Source organism: Emys orbicularis, chromosome 2 (genome assembly GCF_028017835.1).
Source record: "Emys orbicularis isolate rEmyOrb1 chromosome 2, rEmyOrb1.hap1, whole genome shotgun sequence".
NCBI classification, from domain to species: Eukaryota; Metazoa; Chordata; order Testudines; family Emydidae; genus Emys; species Emys orbicularis.
Genome location: NC_088684.1, coordinates 43,381,728 through 43,405,119, shown reverse-complemented (window position 1 = coordinate 43,405,119; position 23,392 = coordinate 43,381,728). Strand labels below are relative to the sequence as shown.

The following is a 23,392-nucleotide window of genomic DNA, read 5'->3' as shown; positions in this document are numbered from 1 at the left end:
GTCGTTTAATGTTCATGTCTGAGACTCGTTCTATTACAGCTGACCGCTTTTAGATGTGCAGTGTTGTTGTATACGTTTTGGTCCCAGAATATTAGAGAGATGAGGTCCAATAAAAGATATTACCTCTCCCACCTTGTGTCTCAGTTTTTAGGCACAAACAGTAAATATCCCAGATTCCATGTGTGGGGAATAAAGGAGCAATCAGTAATCTTTTTTTTTTTTTTTTTTAATATTCTAGGCTCTCATTCTGAGTATGGCAGTTCCAAGTATAATAGGTTTCAGCTTGTGGAAAGAGGTAAGAAAAAGAGTATTTTAAGTGTTCATTGAAGGCACAGTATAAGTAATGTCTTGCTGGTGAGAGAAGATAGTGCCTATGTGAAGTGTGCTCTAGTGAACACAGTTCTTTAAAAACAGCAAATAAAATCATATATAGTTGTATGTACAAGGATACATAACAATTGTGGCTGGTGCAATTAAAACATGCATTAGTCTGTTGGCTGAAGACAAACACATTCATTTAAATTTTGGATTTATAAAGTAAAGTGATTCTACAGAGAAAATATTGCAAAAGTAAAACATTGGAACATTTTTAAGAGTATGTCATCCCATGCGTGTTTTCACTGAGAGGCAGTTAGATAAGTTGGAAGTAGAATTACAGAAGGCAGTTGCAAGTGCTTTATTTGAAAAGCTCCTGTCAACAAGAAATGGAATTCTTAGTTTAGAACCTTACGTAGAAATAGTCTAGATGTTCAAATACTACAATAAAGGATACCATTTAGGCACTTACATAGATGTGTCCTGATTTTAAAAAAAAAGTTCAATTCCATATTGCAATAGTTCAGAAAAGCTATTTCTAAATACTTAATTGTTTTAAACAATTTGTTTAGGTAGGAAGTGTTAAAAGGTTTACAAATCCTTGCCATGTAAATATCAAAAACAAAACAATCATTACAATAGTGAGCTTTTGTTAAATAGACATTATACAGGAATCAGATTGCTCTTTTAACGGGTGTTATCATATTACAGAGTGAATAGTTGTTAAAATTTAAGTTTGTAAATGGCAAAAGTATCTGAAAGTTGTAGTTCTTCTCTGTACTGAGATGACATGGACACAAGAACAAATGGATATAAACTGGCCATCAATGAGTTTAGGCTCAAAATTAGGTGATGGTTTCTAACCGAGGAGTTAAGTTCTGGAACAGCCTTCCAAGGGGAGCAGGGAGGGCAAAAAACCTAACTGGCTTCAAGACTGAGCTCGATAAGTTTATGGAGGGAATGGCATGATGGGACTGCCTACAATGGCATGTGGCCCATCGGCGACTGCCAGTAGCAAAAATCCCCAACAGCTGGAGATGGGACACTAGATAGGGAGGGCTCTGTTACTACAGAGAATTTTTTCCCAGGTATCTGCCTGATGAGTCTTGCCCGCATGCTCAGGGTCTAACTGATCACCATATTGGAAGCGGGAAGGAATTTTCCCTTGGGTCAGATTGGCAGAGACCTTAAGGCAGTGGTTCTTAATCAGGGGTATGCGTACCCCGAGGGTATGCACAAGTCTTCCAGGGGGTACATCAATTCATCTAGACATTTGCCTAGCTTTACTAAAATTTCATACAGACAATGAATGACTTGTTTATATTGCTCTATATACTGATGTGTAGTACAGTATTTGTATTCCAATTGATTTATTTTATAATTATATGGTAAAAATGAGAAAGTGAGCAAGTTTTCAGTAATAGCGTGCTGTGACATTTTGTATTTTTATGTCTGGTTTTGTAAGCAAGTAGTTTTTTTTAAGTGAGGTGCAACTTGAGGGTACGCAAGACAAATCCGACTCCTGAAAGGAGTACAGTAGTCTGGAATGGTTGAGAGCCACTGCCCTAGGGTTTTTTTTGCCTTCCTCTGCAACATGGGGTATGGGTCACTTGCAGTTTTAAATCCGTGTAAATGGTAAATTCTCTGTAACCTGATGTCTTTAAACCATGATTTGAGGACTTCAGTATCTCAGCCAGAGGTTAGGGGTTTATTACAGAAGTGGATGGGTGAGGTTCTGTGGCCTGCAATGTGCAGGACATCAGACTAGATCACGATGGTCCCTTAGTGATAAGGTATGAACATCTGATTCAAATGGTTTATTATTGACGTTCTGATACAATGTATGTATAGCGGTAGAGTAAGACTTTCTTTACACATCTTCTGACTTCACATATGCTGCCAGTGCATTTAAATTGGCTCTCTGGGAAGCTATAATGGCTTTAAAATGTTGTCAGATATAAATCTATTTACAGTAAATAAAACTTGTTCAATTGACTGGGGAATTCTGTACTTCAAATTGTTCTAACAAAACTGTTTTAAGGGTTTGGACACCTAGAGGGCTCTATATGTTACATACCCAGTTTAAGAAGTTTGTGTCATTATACCATAGAACTGAACTGAAGGAAAGGGGGGGGAAAGTTGCAAAATGTTAAAAAGATCCAGATGTTATAATAATTTTCTCTCAGAAACTTCCATAATTTTATACTGAGGAGAATTGCATTGGGGTCATTTGAGGAACAGAAGGACACTTCAACAAAATGCATTACTAGATTAAATTACATAGTATTGTTAGACCTACTATTACCCTCTGTAGAGGGACAACTGCGATTTAGTTTACTATTGTATGCTTCAAGTTACTGTCTCAAAAACCAAAGGGGAAAAGTTTGTGGTTTTGTTTGTTTTTTTAATATAAGGGGTCAGATTCACTCCTGGTGTAAATCCTTTGGAGTTTATGGTACTAAACCATTGAATTTGGACCAAAATATAGAACAGTTTTATTAGACTTTAATTGATCATCTGTAGCAATATTTCTTTTGTGACTGTAAAGACTACAGATTACTCTTATTGCTATATTTAAAGTTACAATGTTTGAGAGATCCCATTGGGCTTACCATGGTATGTAATAAACTTCTGTTTATTTTCTTCAGTATTTTCCTAGGATAATGACAGAGCTTTCAGAACTGCAAGAATTTTATGACTCAGATACAGTAGAACTCATGATGTGGATAAAGTAAGTGTGAGTTCCTGGATGTATCTCTCTGTTTTGTTTTGCTCAAGGCATTTTTGTTTTGAGTAATAACAGCATATTTTATCATAAGACATAAGAACAGCCATACTGGGTCAGACCAAAGGTCCATCTAGCCCAGTATCCTGTCTTCCGACAATGGCCAATGCCAGGTGCCCCAGAGGGAATGGACAGAACAGGTAATCACCAAGTGATCCAACCCCTGTCGCCCATTCCCAGCCTCTGGCAAACAGAGGCTGGGAACACCATCCCTGCCCATCCTGGCTAATAGCCATTGATGGACCTATCCTCCATGAACTTATCTAGTTCTTTTTTGAACCCTGTTGTAGTCTTTGCCTTCACAACATCCTCTGACAAGGAATTCCACAGGTTGACTGTGCGTTGTATGAAAAAATACTTCCGTTTGTTTGTTTTAAACCTGCTGCCTATTAATTTCATTTGATGACCCCTAGTTCTTGTGTTATGAGGAGGAGTAAATAATGCTTCCTTATTTACTTTCTCCACACCAGTCATGATTTTATAGACCTCAATCATATCCCCCCTTAGTCATCTCTTTTCCAAGATGAAAAGTCCCAGTCTTCTTAATTTCTCCTCATGTGGCAGCTGTTCCATACCACTAATCATTTTTGTTGCTCTTTTCTGAACCTTTTCCCATTCCAGTATATCTTTTTTTGAGATGGGGCGACCACATCTGCACGCAGTATTCAAGGTGTGGGCGTACCATGGATTTATATAGAGGCAATATGATATTTCTGTCTCTCTCTATGAGCTGAGGGGTGAAAACATTATCTATCCCTTTCTTAATGATTCCCAACATTCTGTTCACTTTTTTGACTGCCACTGCACATTGAGTGGATGTTTTCAGAGAACTATCTACAGTGACTCCAAGATCTCTTTCTTGAGTGGTAACAGCCAATTTAGACCCCATCATTTTATAAGAACAAAAGAACAAATGGATATAAACTGGCCATCAGGAAGTTTAGACTTTAAATTAGATGAAGGTTTCTAACCATCAGAGGAGTGAAGTTCTGGAACAGCCTTCCCAGGGGAGCAGTGGGGGCAAAAGACATATCTGGCTTCAAGACTAAGCTTGATAAGTTTATGGAGGGGCTGGTATGATGGGATAGCCTAATTTTGGCAATTAATTGATCTTTGACTATTAGCGGTAAATATGCCCAATGGCCTGTGATGGGATGTTAGATGGGGTGGGATCTGAGTTACTACAGAGAATTCTTTCCTGGGTGTCTGGCTAGTGAGTCTTGCCCAGATGCTCAGGGTTTAGCTGATCGCCATATTTGGGGTCGGGAAGGAATTTTCCTCCAGGGCAGATTGGCAGAGGCCCTGGGGGGTTTTTGCCTTCCTCTGCAGCGTGGGGCATGGGTCACTTGCTGGAGGATTCTCTGCACCTTGAAGTCTTTAAACCACGATTTGAGGTTTTCAATAGCTCAGAGATAGGTTAGGGGTTTGATACAGGAGTGGGTGGGTGAGATTTTGTGGCCTGCGTTGTGCAGGAGGTCAGACTAGACAATCATAATGGTCCCTTCTGACCTTAAAGTCTGTGATTCTATATGTATAGTTGGGATTATGTTTTCCAATGTGCATTACTTTGCATTTATCAACATTGAATTTCATCTGCCATTTTGTTGCCCAGTCACCCAGTTTGGAGAGAGCATTTTGTAGCTCTTCGCAGTCTGCCTGGTACTTAACTATCTTGAGCAATTTTGTATCATCTGCAATTTTTGCCACCTCACTGTTTACCCCTTTTTCCAGATCATTTATGAATATATTGAAAAGGACTGGGCCCAGTACAGACCCCTGGGGGACACCACTATTTACCGTCTCCATTCTGAAAACCTACCCTTTGTTTCCTATCTTTTAACCAGTTACCAATCCATAAGAAGACTTTCCCTCTTATCCCATGACCGCTTACTTTGCTTAAGAGCCTTTGGTGAGGGACCTTGTCAAAGGCTTTCTGAAAATCTAAGTACACTATATCCACTGGATTCCCCTTATCCACATGCTTGTTGACCCTCTCAAAGAATTCTAGTAGATTGATGAGGCGTGATTTCCCTTTACAAAAACCATGTTGACTCTTCCACAACAAATTATGTTCATCTATGTGTCTGACAACTTTGTTCTTTACCATAGTTTCAACCAGTTTGCCTGGTACTGAAGTCAGGTTTACTGACCTATAATTGTCAGGATTACCTCTCGAGCCCTTTTTAAAAATTGGCGTCACATTAGCTATTCTCCAGTCATTTGGTACAGAAGCTGATTTAAATGACAGATTACAGACTACAGTTATTAATCTGAGTTTTCCCTCCATACTCGATCATGTGGTTTGGGAAGAGAAAGAAGACGGGGATTATGGGCTTGATATTACTTCCATTAAAAGCAATAGGAACTTGTCATTGACTTCAGTGGGAGCAGAAGCAGCTTTTGCATTGTGTGTGACTTGCTTTCATATAGTTTAGTTACCAATCTTAATCGCCAAGTAAAAAACTTAAGTTGGTGAATGTTATATTCTTAGTTCTTTAGATGCTAATTTTCTAATAGCTATTTGCAAAAAACATTGGTGGAGACAAATATCAGGCTTGATCCTGCAAGGTGCATAACCACTTACATTCTTAGCTGAATCAGGGCCAGAGTGCTCAGCAATTGGCAGAATCAACCCTACTGATGGAGGGAATAAGAGATTTAAGTAAAGCAGTAATGTAATGTAGTTGGTTAAAGACTTCCACTTTGACCAGGAGGCTATGTCAGTTCTTGTCCATGGCTAGCTGTGTTGGTCATAACTAAGGCTACGTTTTAGTCACGGGTATTTTTAGTAAAAGTCACAGACAGGTCACGAGAAGTAAACAAAAATTCACAGCCCATGACCTGTCCCTGACTTTTACTAAAAATACCCATGACTAAAACTGAGGGGGGGCCTGCCCGGGGCCCGCGCAGGTGCTGTGGGAGGGCAGCCCGGGTGCTGGGGCGGGCAGGTGACATCATGCGGCCTGGGACCCCCGCTCGTGCTGGGGGCGGGGAGGGTTGGCAGGGCCGGCACGCTACCTACCTGCCTCCACGCCTCCCCCACCCAGCAGCAGCAGACTCAGTTTGGGTGTGGGAGGGGGCAGGGGGTTGGGGCATGGGATGGGGTGAGGCGGGGTCTGGGCGATGTTTACCTGGCTGTGGGGCTCCCCAGAAGTGGTGACATTCCCCTCGCTCAGCTCTGTCCTAGGCAGAGGCGTGGCCAGGCAGTACTGCACATTGCCTCCGCCTGCAGGCACCCCCACCCCCGGCAGCTCCCACTGGCCGCAGTTCCCGGCCAATGTGAGTTCTGAAGCCAGTGTTCTGGGCGGAGGCAGCGTGCAGAGCTGCCTGGCCATGCCTCCGCCTAGCAGCTGAGCAAGGGGGATGTCGCCGCTTCCGGGGAGCCACCCAGGTAAGTGCCGCCCAGAGCCCACCTCACCCCATCCTGTATCCCAACCCTGTACCCCCTCCCACACCCAAACTCTGCTGCTGAGGGCACGGTGGCCTGAGACTGCCCCAGCAACGGCCAGTGCGCCTGGCGCAGGGGTGCCTGAGCTGCCCCTGAGCCAGGTGCATTGGCCACTGCAGAAGTCACGGAATCCGTGACCTCCGTCACAAACTCGCAGCTTTAGTCATAACAAATACTGAGAGTACAACTGAATCTTACTTGAAGAAAAAATAATTTATCTGTAAAAATAAATGCTTTCCCAATGAGAACTACAGGCCCTATTTGGCCCTCACACAGTGCAACATCTGTTCTGTTGATGATCCTGGAACTTGTGCCTTTGAGGGTAGAATTGGGCCCCTTGTGTTCAAATAGTTTAGTGACTTTAACTGTACATCTTCAGAAAAGACTAGGTTGATAATTATGATGTTCCAACCAATTTCCTCTTTTTGTTAATAGCAGTGTAGGATATTTGTCACCCCGTGGATCTTTATGGCAGCAAGTGGAACCATGCCAAGTGCCTAATGACTTTTGCATTAGCCTGCATATATTACACATCAAGTACATAATTAATCATGGTGAATTGCTTTGAGATATGCTCAACAAAGAGCAGTCTGACTACCACTTTTTACAGCTGTTTGTATTTTTAATGAAAATGGAAATTTTTCAGTTCATAACTGAATATCTTTATTGGCATCCGCTGGCGGGCCGCGAGACAGTTTGTTTATATTGACCGTCCACAGGCACGTGCCTGCGGACGGTCAATGTAAACAAACTGTCTCGTGGCCCGCAGGTTGCCCACCACTGAACTAGAGCCTGTTAAATATTTGTGTGACCTTTTTTGATAGTCAAGTTGTCTAAACACATATGTCTTTTACCAGTACATCTTCAAATAAAATAAAACCTTGCCAGGGCAGAACATATGATAAAATGAATCTGATTATTTAAAAATATTTGTTGTGTGGTGGGACTTGTAGGTAAAATAACTGAGACATATTTTCTGAGTATAGCTTTTGAACTACCTTTATATAAAAATTTGTATTTCTTTTATAGAAGCTCTGCTAGGTGTATATAAATATGTAGCATCTCTTTTCTTGTTCTGTGGTTTTCATTTTTTCTATAGTTATTGCCACATTTCTTTTCCTCCTTCGCCTTCCACCCATTCCTGTGTGTGCTACTTAGCATTCTCCTGCCAGCTCAGAAGACAAGGATCCCAGTCCCTTCAGGACCAAGTACTGTTTCATGAATTAAATGATGCAGAAGTGAATGGCAGTTAGCCAGCCCTTCTCTCCACTCTCTTCATCAGGACGCCTTCTTAATCAGCTCATGCTCCTAATAAGCCTGGGCTTCCACCTAGCAATGCAAAGGACTTTGATCATGCTACTAGGCCACTTCATAGCTGATTGCTAAGAAGAGTAATTTCAGTTAAATGTGTTAGATGCATAATGGTATCTTCATGAGCTGGAATTTTTACCTTAGCAGGTTATAAGATTCATTTGGGTGTTAGAATTGATATAAAATATTGTTTTAGAAAATATGTCCTTGTACTTAAATGCATGAAGTGATGTTGTTTTTTGTAGAAGACAGGCTCCTGTTGCTGCTGTGTTTGCTGGAAGTCCACAGCTAATGGGTTTGATTAAGCTGTGTACTGGATGGATGGTGACAAGTCTACCTTCATATAATGATGTTGATCTTCTACAAAGAAATGAGAATGTGAGTATCTGATTCCAAAAATGTATTGCGGTATCAGTGATTCATTCTTCATTCGTTATGTGGGAAATGAGTTGCGGTGCTTGATATGTGTAGGAGCATTGAAAATTATACATGTCAAAGAAGATAAGTGAAGGCCACCTGATGGTCTTGTGGAATTGGAGTTCCAACATGGGATCCAAGTTCAGGTCTCCGTGTCCCTTGTTTCCCGGACCACCTGGGGTGAGGAATTTTTATTATTTATTTATGCTAGTGCCCACCATGTGGCAGGTGCCTTCCAAACATTAAATATCAATGGAGTTTACATTCTAAGGATAGACAAGTAGACAGAGGTTGGGGAAGGGTAATATACATGGCAGCTTGATTCACCATAAGCAACATGGCAGAAGTGGGTTTTAAGAGGGACATGTTAGGAGAGTTGTGGACTTGCCGATGAGCTCAGGGAGGTTTTGCCATGCATAGAAGACTGTGTGGAAGAACACTCAGGAACACTGAGCGAAGGGCATCGGGGGCCAATGTGAAGTATGACAAAAGAAGATAAGTAAAGAGGGACAGAGTTTTATAGAGCTGTGAAGGTGGTGTCAGAAACCTTAAATTTGACATAAGAGTGGCTGGGGAACAAGAAGAGAGATTGAAAAAGCGTGATCGTATCAGTGGGCAAGAAAGATAAATTTAGTGACTTCATTTTGTCTGGATTGAAGAGCAATGTATGTGTTTGAGAAACCAAAGAGGAGGATGTTGCAGTAAATCAAGGCAGGATATAATGAGGTCCAGAATGAGAGATTTGGGTGTGGAGATGGAAAGAAAAGGACAGATCTTGGGCATACTAAGAGGAATATTTAAAAGAAGTTGCAGGACTCGCATAATGCCTGGATGTTTGGATGAGGAAGAGGGAAGAGTCAAAATAACCCTCTGTGTCTCAAGTTGGACCCACTGGTATAATTGCTCTAAAGTCCTCCCATGAATGGGTACACAGGAGTGCAAAATAATATTAACTCATTTCCAAAACAGTAAAAATCTCACTTTTTGTATACTGGTATTGTATGTATATGTATGTGATGTGTCTGGTTATTTGGTAAATACAAGATAGGTCAAATTCTTGGGACCCATTTAATTTAGATTATAGTGATTTAATTTTTCCTGCACCTATGTAGGATTATAATTTCTCCCCATCTAGAATCATTTAATATTCAGACCTAGTAAAGTCACTGAATTTAGCACACTTTCTAGTATTGTAGTATACAGTGTGTCCTCATTTATGTATTCACCTCCATATCCCATGAATTAATTTCCCTTGATTGCAAGAGAGGTTTTTCGGATCATTATAAAAATGCAGAAGTGAAGAGCTAACTTTCTGGATTCTGACATGGTTCTGGGCTACCAGTTGAATTCATGGGCAGAAACAGACCTGCATCACTGGAGTCTGAGATAAACATCTTTCAATTAAGATGTTTTGCTACTTAACTGAACCATGGAGCAGAATTGACATCTACTTTGACCATCCGTGCTGGAATTGTGTTGTATTCCAGGACTCCGAGGATACTATGTAAACAATTGGCTTCAGAATAGTGAAACGTCGGTAGGCCTGAATGACACTAGAAATCATTTTGTTGCCAGGCAGTCTTGTTTGAGAATACAACAAAAAAATAAATTGGAGAATTAAGAGTTAGGTGGTTGATTGAGGAGAGAGAATTTCTTATTTTACTGGGTTTGACGCCTTGACACTGTTACCTTCTGTCTTCTCATGACCAGTAAATACTGAGGGTATGTTTACACTGCAAATGCCACAGCAGCACAGCTGCAGCTATGCCACTGTAGGGTAGACCCTTGCTACAGCGACAGCAGGGGTTTTTCCGTCGCTATAGTAAATCCACCCCGCTGTGAGGTGATAGCTCAGAATTCTTCTGTCGACCTACTGGTGTCTATACCATGTGTTAGGTTGGCTTACCTATGTCTCTGAGGGGTGTGAAATTTTCACATCTGTGAGTGATGTAGCTAGGTCGACCTAAGTTTTAGGTGTAGACCAGGCCTGAGTCTCAGCACAACTTTAGAAACTGCATTTTGCCAGTAATGTTATTTTTTTAACAAGAATCGACTGCCTCACATGATTTTAGATGCCCTTTGGCTTATTTTTCCTTCCATTCCTCTCTTGCCTGTTGATCTCCAATGAGATCTCCTGACACCAAAAAACAGAATCTAAGCAGACATTTCCAAAGTCTTTTAGCAGTGCACTTCCGTAGTAGTGGTCAGTAGCTGGTGCAGAATATCAATGCAGCCATGAAAGGTAAAAAAGTGTTCCAAGTTTTCTGTTTAGAAGGACTTGTCCGATCACCTGCTATTACCACAGGGACTACTCTGCAAGGAAATTGAGATCAGAACTCTAAATAGGTTCCTCATTCCCTGTTTGAGGGTGATGCAAAAGTATAGCAGGAGAGTAGCAGTGTCTCATCACTCTCTAGGAACTCACCAGCGGACTTCAGAAGCATGTGACAGACTCCAGAGTGAACCATATGTCTTCTCCTTCATTAGAAGAATAAATAGCCCAAATGTGAAGATGAAGAAATTAAGTGTATTTGAGTTGAGGTGGGAGGATGGGCTGAGCTGGGAGCAGAGTGGAAATAGATTTTCAAAGTTCTGCTGTGGAAGGAAAGGCTGTTAAAACAGGATTTCCCAACCTCTTAGGGCAATTTTACCAGGTTAGCAGCCCAAGACCTCAACTATAGCAGAGTCTACATCATCTCCCATTCAGCTCCCCATGGTCTTACCAGCTATGGAGCTTTTGCTGTCCACAGTTGTCATAAGCTAAAAATACTAGCCCACTAAAGGACTGACACTGGGGCTCATCTTTTAAGATTCCTCCTCCTTATCTTGAGAACCAGTCACAGAAGCCTGAAGCGTTATTCATGAAATCCTGTAGTATCATATACCAGTGCTTGTAATCCATGGTTGCTAAATACTCTCGACAAATGTCTAGTGCACCAGAGACTTTAAACCTTATGACTAGTCTCCAGAAATCCATTTCACTTACAAAAACATATTTTACCCTTAGATATTTCTGGAAATGTATTGAGTAGCAAATTTATACAATTATATTTTTTAAATAACTGCCTTTTTATAATTTGATGTATATGTAACTTCTTATTCCCAATTACCCAATGTATTTAATATGCATTTAATTTTCCATGGTTTCAATTTGTATTAAATATTTTCTAATCTACAGATTTATCAGATCTATTCAAAAAGGTCTGCCGAGGATATTTATAAGATACTCACATCCTACAAAGCCACCTACCTAATTATAGAGGATTCAATTTGCAATGAGGTTGGACCTGTGAAAGGATGTAGGGTTAAAGACTTACTGGATATTGCTAATGGCCATGTAAGTATCACCTGGAAAAAGTCAAATGTTTGAATGAATAAAGTAATTAGTTAAATTTAAAGAAAAATGAAATTAATGCCACAGGAATACTTGTTTTGCCAGTTACAGTTAGCATGCAGTCTGGAATTGATAAATATCTTAGTGAATCTTAAGCTTTTGTTTTGAAAACACCCTTCTTTTTGAATTTTTTGAAACATATGATCTTTCCCCCAGGTTGTTCCTTAGCCCTGCTGAGTAATCCCTTCTGATATGTTGGCACCTAACTGTGTTGCCACCAGTCATTAAATATCTAAGCCTATACAATTAAATTATTTTTATATCTAAAATAGGTTCTGTAGAGTATGTCCTTTTAGGCATATCTCGACTATTTTTAAAACGTTTAAAAACCCTAGTGCAGACCGAGAAAAGTTGTATTGTAACGCATTAACTTGATCACCTCTACCAGCTAACATATTACAATAAACTTATTCCATCTACACTAGGTATTTAAAATATGGTAGTTACAATGATTTAGGTAAACAAGCCCTTAGATACCACTGTGAAGTATGAGCACCAAATAGGGAATTAAAATCTGCTTAGACTTCTTCATACTGGAGTCTGCTTTTTGCCTTTTCCAGGTTTAGTAACTCTTGCTTACTCTGTTGGTAGGGCTTGGTTTTGGTTTATTTTGGGGGTGGGGGTGGAGTTAGAGGGAGTTAGTGGCTAGTCATGTCTTCAGTTTCAGTGAGAAGTCTTTCCAAAAAGTGAGTCTTACAACTTGCTCTGAAAAGGATCAGGCTTTGACTCAGAAGATACAAATGCATGGATCACAGTGAGTGCATCTTTGAGAGGAAAGGACATAGTTTACTGACAAGTTGGCAGTGAAAGCAAGCATTTCTTGCCACTCTTGCTGCCCGGGTGTCCAAGATTTGCAATGAGTCCAATAAGACTGAGACTTCATACTACTGTGAATAAAGAGAGAAGTTAGCATCATTGACATTTTGAAGTACACCTCTACCCCGATATAACGCGACCTGATATAACATGAATTCTGATATAACGCGGTAAAGCAGTGCTCCAGGTGCAGGCGGGGCTGCACACTCCGGCGGATCAAAGCAAGTTCAATATAACGCAGTTTTACCTATAACGCAATAAGATTTTTTGGCTCCCGAGGACAGCTTTATATCGAGGTAGAGGTGTATATTACTTCAGTCTCACAGGTTTCAGTTTAAGCCAGACACTCTTCATCTCAGTACTAATCCCTTTAAATCACTAAGAGATCTTTGTAACTGTTAATACTGTTTGTTGAGAAGAAGGAAGGAAACTGAGTGTCATGCATTCATTGATGCCAGCCATGCACATGGCATCTCACCAAGGGATTTCCTATAAAGATTGAAGAGGAGGCAGAGTCTGAATTAGTCTCTCTCAAATTCTGCATGTGAGAACGGTCAGAGATGAGGACAACTGCCTACTACAGCTCTCTGGGTCTATTTAGAGGAATGATTAAAACCCATCATATTTCTGCCCCATTCACTCCAGCTAAGTCTTACAAATGTGTCAACAACACCATGTGATTAACTGCCACAGGCTGCAGAAAGGCTGATTGTATAAGGAATGACATTTGGTCTTTATCAAGAACCATAAGAAGATCATCAGTGGCTACTAAAGACATCTCCATGCAGTATCTTAGTCTGAAGACTGATAGTGAGGAGTCTGGGATGTTAGCAGTGATATATGATGCTGACATTTGTCTCCATCTTCTAATTGATTTTGCATAGGAAGAGGAGGTTGTAGACAGGGTAGTAGTTTGAAAGATTGTCTCTATATTGGCTTTCCCAAGAAAGTTAAGAATCAGTTTAGTAGGTATTGGCCTGGACAGAGATTCCAATCCACTTGTGTGTATGATGGAGACAAACTTGGTCAAGGCTAAGAGGAGGATTACTACTGTCATTTCTCATTTTGACGCCTATATTTTTAAATAGGGAAAATATATATAAACTTTGTCTCTTTCTAATATTGCATTGCATTCTTGGAAAAAGATACAAGCTCTACTTCATTTATGTTAAGTATTATAAACATTACTTTTTGATTTATGCAGGACCTAGAGGGATATTAGAGAAGACAAAGTCACCTTCCAAAGGGAAATACCCAAGATAATGGCAATAGTCCAGTTTCAAAATGAAGAATAGTCCAAGATTGCCAGCATATAGAATTAATATTATGGGGTGACTCTCTACCCACATAAAAAGGAAAAAAATTGCTATGATCATTCTGCGGCACAAAAAGATTCTAAAACTATGATTGCTTGATGGTGTGACTTGCTTTATTGGCATGAGGCGGCAAGGAGTATATATACTGGCAAATGAAACATGAGGAGAAAATCTCATAAAAAATCATGCTGGATTTGCCTCACTGGTTTCATATTCATTTTATGATGTATCACATGTAAAGCTTTTGATACTAAAAGGGGTCTGAAACAGCTTGCATACGAGGAGAGATTAAAAAGTTTGTGACTGTTCAGCTTAGAAAAGAGATGACTAAGGAAGGATCCGATAGAGGTCTATAAAATCATGAATGGTGTGGAGAAAGTGAATAGAGAGTGTTATTTAACCCTTAACATGGTACAAAGGGTCACCCAATTAAATTAATAGGCAGCAGGTTTAAAAACAAATATAAAGAATTCCTTCTTCTCACAACACATAGTCAACCTGTAGAATCATGGTGAGGGGATGTTTTGAAGGCCAAAGGTATAACTGGGTTTGAAAAAGAATTAGATAAGGTCATAGAGGATAAGTCTATCAATGGCTATTAGCCAACGTGGTCAGGGATGCAACCCCATGCTCTGAGTGTCCCTAAACCTCTGACTGGCAGAAGCTGGGACTAGACTACCAGGGATGGAGCACTCACGATTTTCAAAAAGAGAGATAGGGCCAACTGTGGCAACTGTCGAGGCATTGCTCTCCTCTCCAGTGCTGGGAAGATTCTTGCTAGAATTTTACTGAATCCCTGCACCCTCTTGCAGAGGAAGTATTTCCAGAGTCCCAATATGGCTTCAGGCCATCACAAGGCACCACCAACATGATTTTCGCAGCCAGGCAGATCCAGAAAAAATATCAAGAACAACACCAGAAGCTGTATATGGCCTTTATCGATCGGACCAAAGCCTTTGACTCTGTTAACCATGAGGCTCTGTGGAAAATCATGTCAAAGTTTGGCTGCCCAAGCAAATTTATCACCATTCTAAGACTCCTTCATGACCAGATGACTGCCTCCATGCTGTGCAGTGGCTCTACCTCTGAGCCCTTTGTCATCCAAACTGGCGTAAAACAAGGTTCTGTACTGGCACCCACCCTTTTCTCCATTTTCTTAGCAACTATGACAACGTTAACCCAATACCATCTACCACAAGGCATTGGCATCCAATGTCAGACTGACGGCAACCTTTTCAATCTTTATTGTCTCCGTGACAGAACTAAAGTAATATCAGCAACAATAACCGAACTCCAATATGCAGATGATTATGCTGTAGTTTCACACTCAAAGGAGGATCTACAAACAGCCCTTAATTGCTTCTCTGAAGCTTACAAAAGCCTAGGGCTAACTCTGAATATCAGCAAAACAAAAGTTCTTCAACAGCCAGCTCCTGGTCAATCATCAGACCCAGCAAGGAAGATCTACATTGACAGAGAAGAACTGGAAAATGTAGAATAGTTTGTTTATCTTGGCAGCCATCTCTCATAGAGAGCAGACATAGACGTCAAGATTCAGCACAGAATCTGCTGTGCCAGCCTTGCCTTTTGCAGACTGTCTTGCTGGGTGTTCAACAGTCACAACATCAGAACACACACAAGACTTTTAGTTTATAAAGCGGTGATAATCCCAACTCTCTTCTATGTTTGTGAAACTTGCATGACTTATAGAAAACACCTGAAAAACCTGAAACACCAGCACCAGCACTTTCTTCGGAAGATCCTAAACATAAAGTGGGAGGATTGCTGCACTAATGTCAGTGTCCTCACAGAGGCCAACATCTTCAGCGTTGAGGCCCTGATTATCCAGCACCAGCTGAGGTGGAGTGGGCATTGTGTTCGCATGCCTGATGTATGCTTACCAAAATAATTGCTGTACGCCCAACTTACCAAAGGGGAAAGGAAATGGGGAGGCCAAAAGAAACGCGTTGGAGACATCCTCAAGATGCTGTGGCATCGACACCACACACTGGGAGACCGTAGCCCAGGATAGGATTAACTGGCGAAGATTTGTCCGTGAAGGAACATCCATTTTTGAGGAAAGTCACCTTGCCCTGGTTACAGAAAAATGCCAGAAAAGAAAGGACAGATGACTGTCACGCAGCAATCGTGGCCCAACGCTGACTTCCAACACTATCTGCAATTTCTGTTAATGAGCCTGCGGCTTAAGGATTGGACACCAAAGGACCCATAAAAAATAAAACCTGTGAAAGAAATCATACTTGACCTTGAGGGATTGACTGTGACTCAATAATTGCCCTGTTCTGTTCATTCCCTCAGAAGCATCTGGCACTGGCTGCTATCGGAAGACAGGATACTGGGCTAGATGAACCATTGGTTGGACAAAGTATGGCCATTCTTATTTTTTGAGCTACTCAGACACTTCAAATTCAGTCTTCCCAACACTTAATGTTTTATCTGTTGTTCTAATCCTTTCCTTCTCTATCAGTGACAAATTCACTGTCCTCCCTATCTCCCAGGCTTCATATTCTGGGGTCATCTTTGATTTTTCTCTCATCATTTCCCACTTCTCCTGTCTTTTGCTAAGTCCTGTTAGTTCTTCATTTTTAATATCACCAAAATCTTTCCTTTCCTTTCCTTTCCTTTCCTTTCCTTCACTGTAAAACCACTGTCCATGTTACAATCTGTTTTCTCTCCTAGCACTGGCGTCAGACTATCATGTTGTTCCTTTTTGAATCCCTTTATTTGCTTCCTCACTTACTTCATCAGATGCAAGCTCCTTACCCTCACCTTCAAGTTTCTATGTGATCTTGCCCCCATCTTCATCTCTGTTTCCATTTTCTCTTACTTCCTGTCTCGCTCCCTATGCCCCACCTAATCCTTTTCTCTAATTGTTCTTTCTTCTCTTCCGGCTCTCAGGCCATGTCTACAGCTACAGGGTTGCAGCACCATAGTGTAGGTGCTTCCTACAGCAATGGGGAAGGGGCTTTTCCATCAGCATAGGTAATCCACCTCCCCAAGCAGCGGTAGCTAGGTTGGCAAAATAATTATTCTATTGGCCTACTTGTGTCTACACCAGTGTTTAGTTGGCTTAACTTTTAACTATAGACCAGATTTCAGCTGCACACCTTCACCCTCTGCTGGTTAACAACTCTCCTGTGTTCATCTGTCAAGCACCTTTCTTTTTCAAATCTTTTCCTAAATCCCATTTCTTCAGTAGTCCTTTTGCAGGATCTTCTGATCACAGTAATTTCCACATCTTCCCTTATCTGAACTGTTATCCGACATCTTATCTTACATTCACTTTTTCTTATTCTTTGACTATAAACTCTTCATTGCCAGGAATGCAAATATATGAAGTAATAAAGTGACTCAATGATTTCTTGACCAGGTGGCCAAAGAGCAAGCAGGGTTGTTTGATTTATGGTACGTTTGTGAATGAGAAGGCAAAAAAATCATAGAATTGTGCAAAATGAAGAATCTGACTTTTTTTCAGTGGCCCTGTTAAATTTTTTAGATGGTTTTTAAATTGTATGAGGTTGTAGGTCATGGGTCGGCAACCTACGGCACGCGTGCCAAACACGGCACGCGAGCCGATTTTTGAATGGCACGCGGCTGCCTGCCGTGGTTCCGACCCCCAGCCTCACTCAGCCCCCCCGCCCACCGGTCTCCCCTGCGGGGGCAGGAGGCAGAAGCTTTGTCCTGCAGCAGCCAAGCTCCCCCGCTTCTTCCCCCAGCCGTGGTGCAGCCTGCTTTCCTGCCCCTCCTCCTCTCCTTCCCTGTGCCGGCCCTTGCAAAGGGAGTGGGGGAGGAGTGGCAGCGTGGCTGCTCCGCAAAAGCCCCGCGGCCCCGCTCTCCCGGCCGGAGCTCCAGCCGGCGCGCGGCAGCCCCGCGGCCCGTTGCTAAAGCCGGCCCTGGGTAAAGGAGGCAGAGAAGAGGTAGGGACAGGGCCTTGGGGCAGGGGGTGGAACAGGACATATCCCTTCCAGCCCCCTGCCATGAGTCGCTCAGGGCAGGGGGCTGGGAGCACCCCCACGAGCCGAGCACCCCAGCCCTCTGCCCTGCCACCCCTCCCACACCCAGCCTTCTGCCCTGCACCTCCACACACACCCCAGCCCTCTGCCCTCCCCCCCAACACCCAGCCCTCTGCCCTAACCCACCCCACCCCCAGCCTTCTGCACTGCACCCCCCCACACCCCCAGCCTTCTGCCCTGCACCCCCCACACCCCTCCAGCCCTCTGCTCTGACCTCTAAAGCCCCCCACACCCCCAGCCTTCTGCCCTGCACCCCCCCACACCCCCAGCCCTCTGCCCTGACCTCTGAAGCCCCCCACACCCCCAGCCTTCTGCCCTGCACCTCCACACACCCCCAGCCCTCTGCCCTGACCTCTGAAGCCCCCCACACCGCCAGCCTTCTGCCCTGCACCCCCCCACACCCCCAGCCCTCTGCCCTGACCTCTGAAGCCCCCCACACCCCCAGCCTTCTGCCCTGCACCTCCACACACCCCCAGCCCTCTGCCCTGACCTCTGAAGCCCCCCACACCGCCAGCCTTCTGCCCTGCACCTCCACACACCCCCAGCCCTCTGCCCTGACCTCTGAAGTCCCCCACACCCACCTTTCTGGGGGTGTGGGGGGCTTCAGAGGTCAGGCCCCACTCAGCCCGCTGCTGGCCTAGGTGAACAGAACGCCAGGCTGGCAGTGAGCTGAGCAGGCTGGTGGCATAAGATCAGCATTTTAATTTAATTTTAAATGAAGCTTCTTAAATATTTTGAAAACCTTGTTTACTTTACATACAACAATAGTTTAGTTATATAATATATAGACTTATAGAGAGAGACCTTCTAAAAAACGTTAAAATGTATTACCGGCACGCGAAACCTTAAATTAAAGTAAGTAAATGAAGACTCGGCACACCGCTTCTGAAAGGTTGCCTACTCCTGTTGTAGGTTCAGGATTGATTTACCTAATCCTTGGCTATTGCAAGCAAGAAGAGGAAGAGGAACTTCTCTGCAGAGTTGTACTTTTTATTTCCCTTTACCTTACACCCCTTAAATTTCTCTGACTTGTTGAATATTTACAGGTCCACATTATGCTGGAGACTCAGTTTAAACATTTATGCAGCAGAAAACTATTTGAAATGGCTTGACTGGCCAACGTGATAGGAATAAATCATGGTAGAACCATGTTTTTAAAAAGTTGTGATAGTCTATTCTCATAGCTAATTAGAAATAAACTGATTTACTAGTATACAAGTGTGTCTCAAAGTTTTCTGTTTAAGTAATATTTAAAAACTATTGATAGTTTCAGTCTCAGGCCTGGTTTACACTACATGGTTAGGTCAACATAAGCTGCTTTCATCGACCTAGCTCTGGAAGTGTATTCATTTAAATTTGGCTCCTGCCGACATAAGTGCCTCTACACCAGTAACACCGCCTCTCCAAACAGTGTAGAGTTATGGTCAGTGTAATTAGGTCAACGCAGTGTCAGTGCAGACACTGCGTTGCTTACACTGACTGTTTCTCGCTTCCAGGAGCCATCCTACAATGCCCCACACTGACAATGCAATCAATGCAAATGTTCCTGGTGAGGACCCACACCGCCAACACAAGGAGCCAAGTGTGTGCACACAAGCAATTTTAATAACTGCTATGGCTGTGTGCTGACATAAGTTAGGTTGACATAATTTTGTAATGTAGACATGGCCTTAGTCAACAGTTATTTCTAATTAACTTTGTGTCAGTAATTTGAGAGTGAGGCGTTCACTTATCCCCAAATTAACAGGAAAGACAGCGGGTTTCTGTAACTCTTTGCTCAATATAGTCAATGCTATAGATGTGTGTGTAAAACAGGGCTGTATTAAAGAAGAAAAGGGCAGGCTAGATGGCTTAAGGAATGGATAATGAGATGTGAAGCCTTTTGCCTTTAGGCTGACTGGTTTGAATCAACTTCATGGCTGTGAAAAGAACGAGGAGTACTTGTGGCACCTTAGAGACTAACAAATTTATTTGGGCATAAGCTTTTGTGGGCTGTGGTAATTGACACCCATGTTTTCAGTCTCTGCAAGGGGGTCAATGAATTAATTGGTCTTGGAAAGTGAATTTCTTTCTCATCCCCAGAGTTGCTCCCTGCAGGTCTGATTTGAAGTTGGTTGACAGGGTGATGTGGATAACTTTGCATTGTGCTGCTCATGCTTTCTACTTCTATCTTATAGAGGATTTTTGTTTTCAGGGGTATTAATCTAGCACTAGCATTAATCAATTCACAGGCATTAAGTTTAAAAAAAAACACCCAAAGTATAGGGGAAAATGTTTTCTGCCACTTATGTATATTTGCGTTATCTCTATTGGAATTGTATAATATAGAAATGAAAAATTAATTATATGTTCTGTGTTTAGATTTCTCTTAACAAATTTCTTCTCCTCTGATAGGTGGTTTGTGACGAAGGTGACAGTTATGCCTATTCTAAATATGGACGATTTTGTCATGAGATCAAAATGAACTATTCTCCATATGTGAATTATTTTACTCGGGTATACTGGAACAGATCCTACTTTGTGTATAAAATCAACACTGTGATATCCTTCCAATCTTGAAAAATCATGGAGACTTCTTTTTGAAGATTGACCATGTATGGAATTAATAGGAGTTTCTATTTTAAAAGTGGCTTTTTTGCAGATCGAAGTGGGAGCATGCAGAATGCTCATTCTGTTAGTTTACCAAACTGGAACTCTGTGGACTACAGCTCAACAAGCCAGAGTACCATCCTGTAAGGAAATGTGAGCACTAGTCAATTTTTACAGTCTCTACAAAGTGTGACCGTCTTCCGTAATTCTTACATTTGTCTTTCCAGTTTTCCCCATTTTGAATCATCCTAATTTTCATGGAAATAAAATGTCTAACTTAAATATTACAAGAAATAATTAAATAACTTCTAGATGGACCTACTTTGGAAAATACAGAAAACATTCAGACATTTGGGCGTGATTTAAATTCAAGTTGTTATACAGCTTTCATTTTCTAGCATTTGAAACCATCAAAGTGTCCCAACAAAGAGACCATGCAAATAGTTTGATTTTCTGTTAATAGGACTGTCTTTAACTATGTGCATTACTATTACACACACATTCAAACATTTTCTGGGTGTAGGTATAGCATTTTTGTATGAGCCAAATCCTGAAGATTTTACTTAGGCAGAACACCCACAAATTTTAATTCAATGCACAGACAAAGGGGTCCACCTACATGGACAAGTTGGCAGGATCAGGATTTTAATTTGGACTGAGCAGGTCTTTGGGGTTTGGCCACATTAGATAATATATACTTATTCATTTTAATAGATATTATGTAGTTAGTCTTGGTAAAATATTGCCACAAATTTTATTTAAACCCCCCACACACAGTGAAGTCATGGTAAAACAGTTGATAACTATTTTTTAAATATATGCATATAATGAATTAAGAGTATACTGTCATGGTATTTTTTCAAAATTTTAAAAAATATTTTGCCTCCTAACTTTACTCCTTTCCCACACCATTCTAGTCAGTTTTCTTAATGAATTCTCTATGCAATTTATTTTGTTGCTACTTGCTGTGCTTCTGCTATAATGGATGTTTGTTTCCGTCGTATTTTTGGCCTGATCTTGGAGTCCTGAAACAAAACACCGCAAAAGAAATGGACATCTTGCCTGAGGACTGCAAAATCATGCCCGCTGTGTCTGCTGGAAAAATGTAAATCCAAAGAATTCAACTTCTATGAAGTATGCATATACAGCAAGAATATGGTGCATGTGTATGCTTACCATTTCCTCTGTGCACATAGGTTTTTTTATTGTTATACTAACAGTGCTGCATTATCAAACAACTCTGGAGTGATCTTTTTTTCAAAATGCTTAATTGTTGCAAATGTCATTATATCTGTAGTCCAGTTTTCATTTCTAGATGTGCTAATTTTTGAGGCCTGAAAACCTTGACAATGTTTTAAATTATCCACTTTATTTGAAACCATGGCTCAGATAAATCCATTAAACAAAATAATAACGGGCTTGGTGATCTGAAGGAAAAATGGTTTTTAGTATAATTGAGTGACAGGGTATAGTAAGTAGCCTTATATCAGATGTAGCCTTGACATATCCATTATATTAAGAATGGGTGTGGGTGTTTGTGTATTGTATATAAAATCACTCACAATATGCACTATTTGTGTGTTTATACACAAGTGCATATGTGTATCTGCACTGAACATTTTTCAGACTTTTCAGTCACTACAATAAACTAATGTATTATCTTCAGCTACTGCAAGCTGTGGGAACCTTTTAGTGGTCTTTTCTGTGTGTGATAGAATGAATGTAGATGTATTTAATATTTTGAAATAACTCTAGAACTCCATATGCAGTTGGAGTTCATTATGATTGACTGTCAGGGATGTCATACCTATGTCTCATTCCTAGTAAACGCATGAGCCTAAACGTTCATGAATTCCATTTCATAATAGCAATAAGGCATTCCAGGTAGTGAATTTCAGGGTGACTGTTGCACTCCTTGGTGGCTGAAGTCACTTAGCCAATGGCCTCATGCCTTATAACAGCATTCAACGTGCAATATTTTAATTACCCTGCAATGGACTGCCTATTGTGTTTTACACAGTACTATGTGTGTATAGTACTGAGTAGTACATAGTGTGAATACATACACATAGAATACATATGTATAGACAAATACAGCTAACGCCCATTCTACACATCTGAAAATAAATCCCATCTGTTGCACATTGGCCTTTATACATTTGAATAGACATGTTAGCTCTTTTTTGAACTGTGATATAATATTGTTAAGTGTTGTCATTCTTTTTAAGTAGTGATGCTACTTCAGTTGATTCTGCTTTAGGAGAATCAAAATCAGGAGGAATTTTTTATGTGTTCATTATTTTGTTTATATATATATGAAAAAATTGTATCACAGTAGCATTGGGTTATCAGGCTAAAGAAAACAGAAAAAGAGTCTTGTAACTGTGGGAAAATGTAGCCATTGTAATCCCTGTTAAAAGGCAAAAATATTTAAATAATTAACCTAAAACTTTGGTTTGAACATCCAATCAAGTTGCTGACCTGCTTATGAAATAGCCAAAAAAAAGCGCGTCATCTACTAAAGGTCTATTCTATTTCCCACTTTTTGTGGAGAACGCAGGTTCTATGGTGTTCCTGGGAAGGATTAAATAGGGCTTTTCATACAAGTAAGCTGCAGTTATGCCCTAACTTGCTTTCCAGCATAGGTCACTAGCATTACAAGCCTACTAAATGAATAAAAACTCATAGTTGTGAGGGTGAGAGAACATACTAAAAAATCACATCTGTTTTACTGTAGAAGTTGCAATCCATTTGAAATATGTGCCTTGAAAGCTTTATTAAACAAACAAAATCTTTCAACTTGTGTTTGTTTTTGTGAAGATTTTTAATCCATTTCTTTTGTGGTTTATGTAGTTTCAATTGTATCTCATTTTCAGCAGGAAAAGATCCTAGCAACCTCCTCCAAAGGTGCTGCTGCTGTGAATGGCACAGCTAGCCTCTGTGCCAGCCATTTTGTTTATAACCATT

At 41.2% G+C, this 23,392-nt stretch overlaps 1 protein-coding gene across 1 annotated transcript in view; it reads left to right on the top strand.

Moving 5' to 3' along the window:
- DPY19L4 (dpy-19 like 4) overlaps nt 1–20,395 on the top strand; it is a 51,404-nt gene extending 31,009 nt beyond the window's left edge. Inside the window, exons 15-19 of the mRNA XM_065399506.1 lie at nt 239–295; nt 2,964–3,046; nt 8,105–8,237; nt 11,455–11,613; nt 20,231–20,395. Coding sequence (XP_065255578.1) covers nt 239–295; nt 2,964–3,046; nt 8,105–8,237; nt 11,455–11,613; nt 20,231–20,395 — 597 coding nt within the window. The remainder of the gene's footprint in view (nt 1–238; nt 296–2,963; nt 3,047–8,104; nt 8,238–11,454; nt 11,614–20,230) is intronic.
- The last annotated feature ends 2,997 nt before the right edge of the window (nt 20,396–23,392 follow it).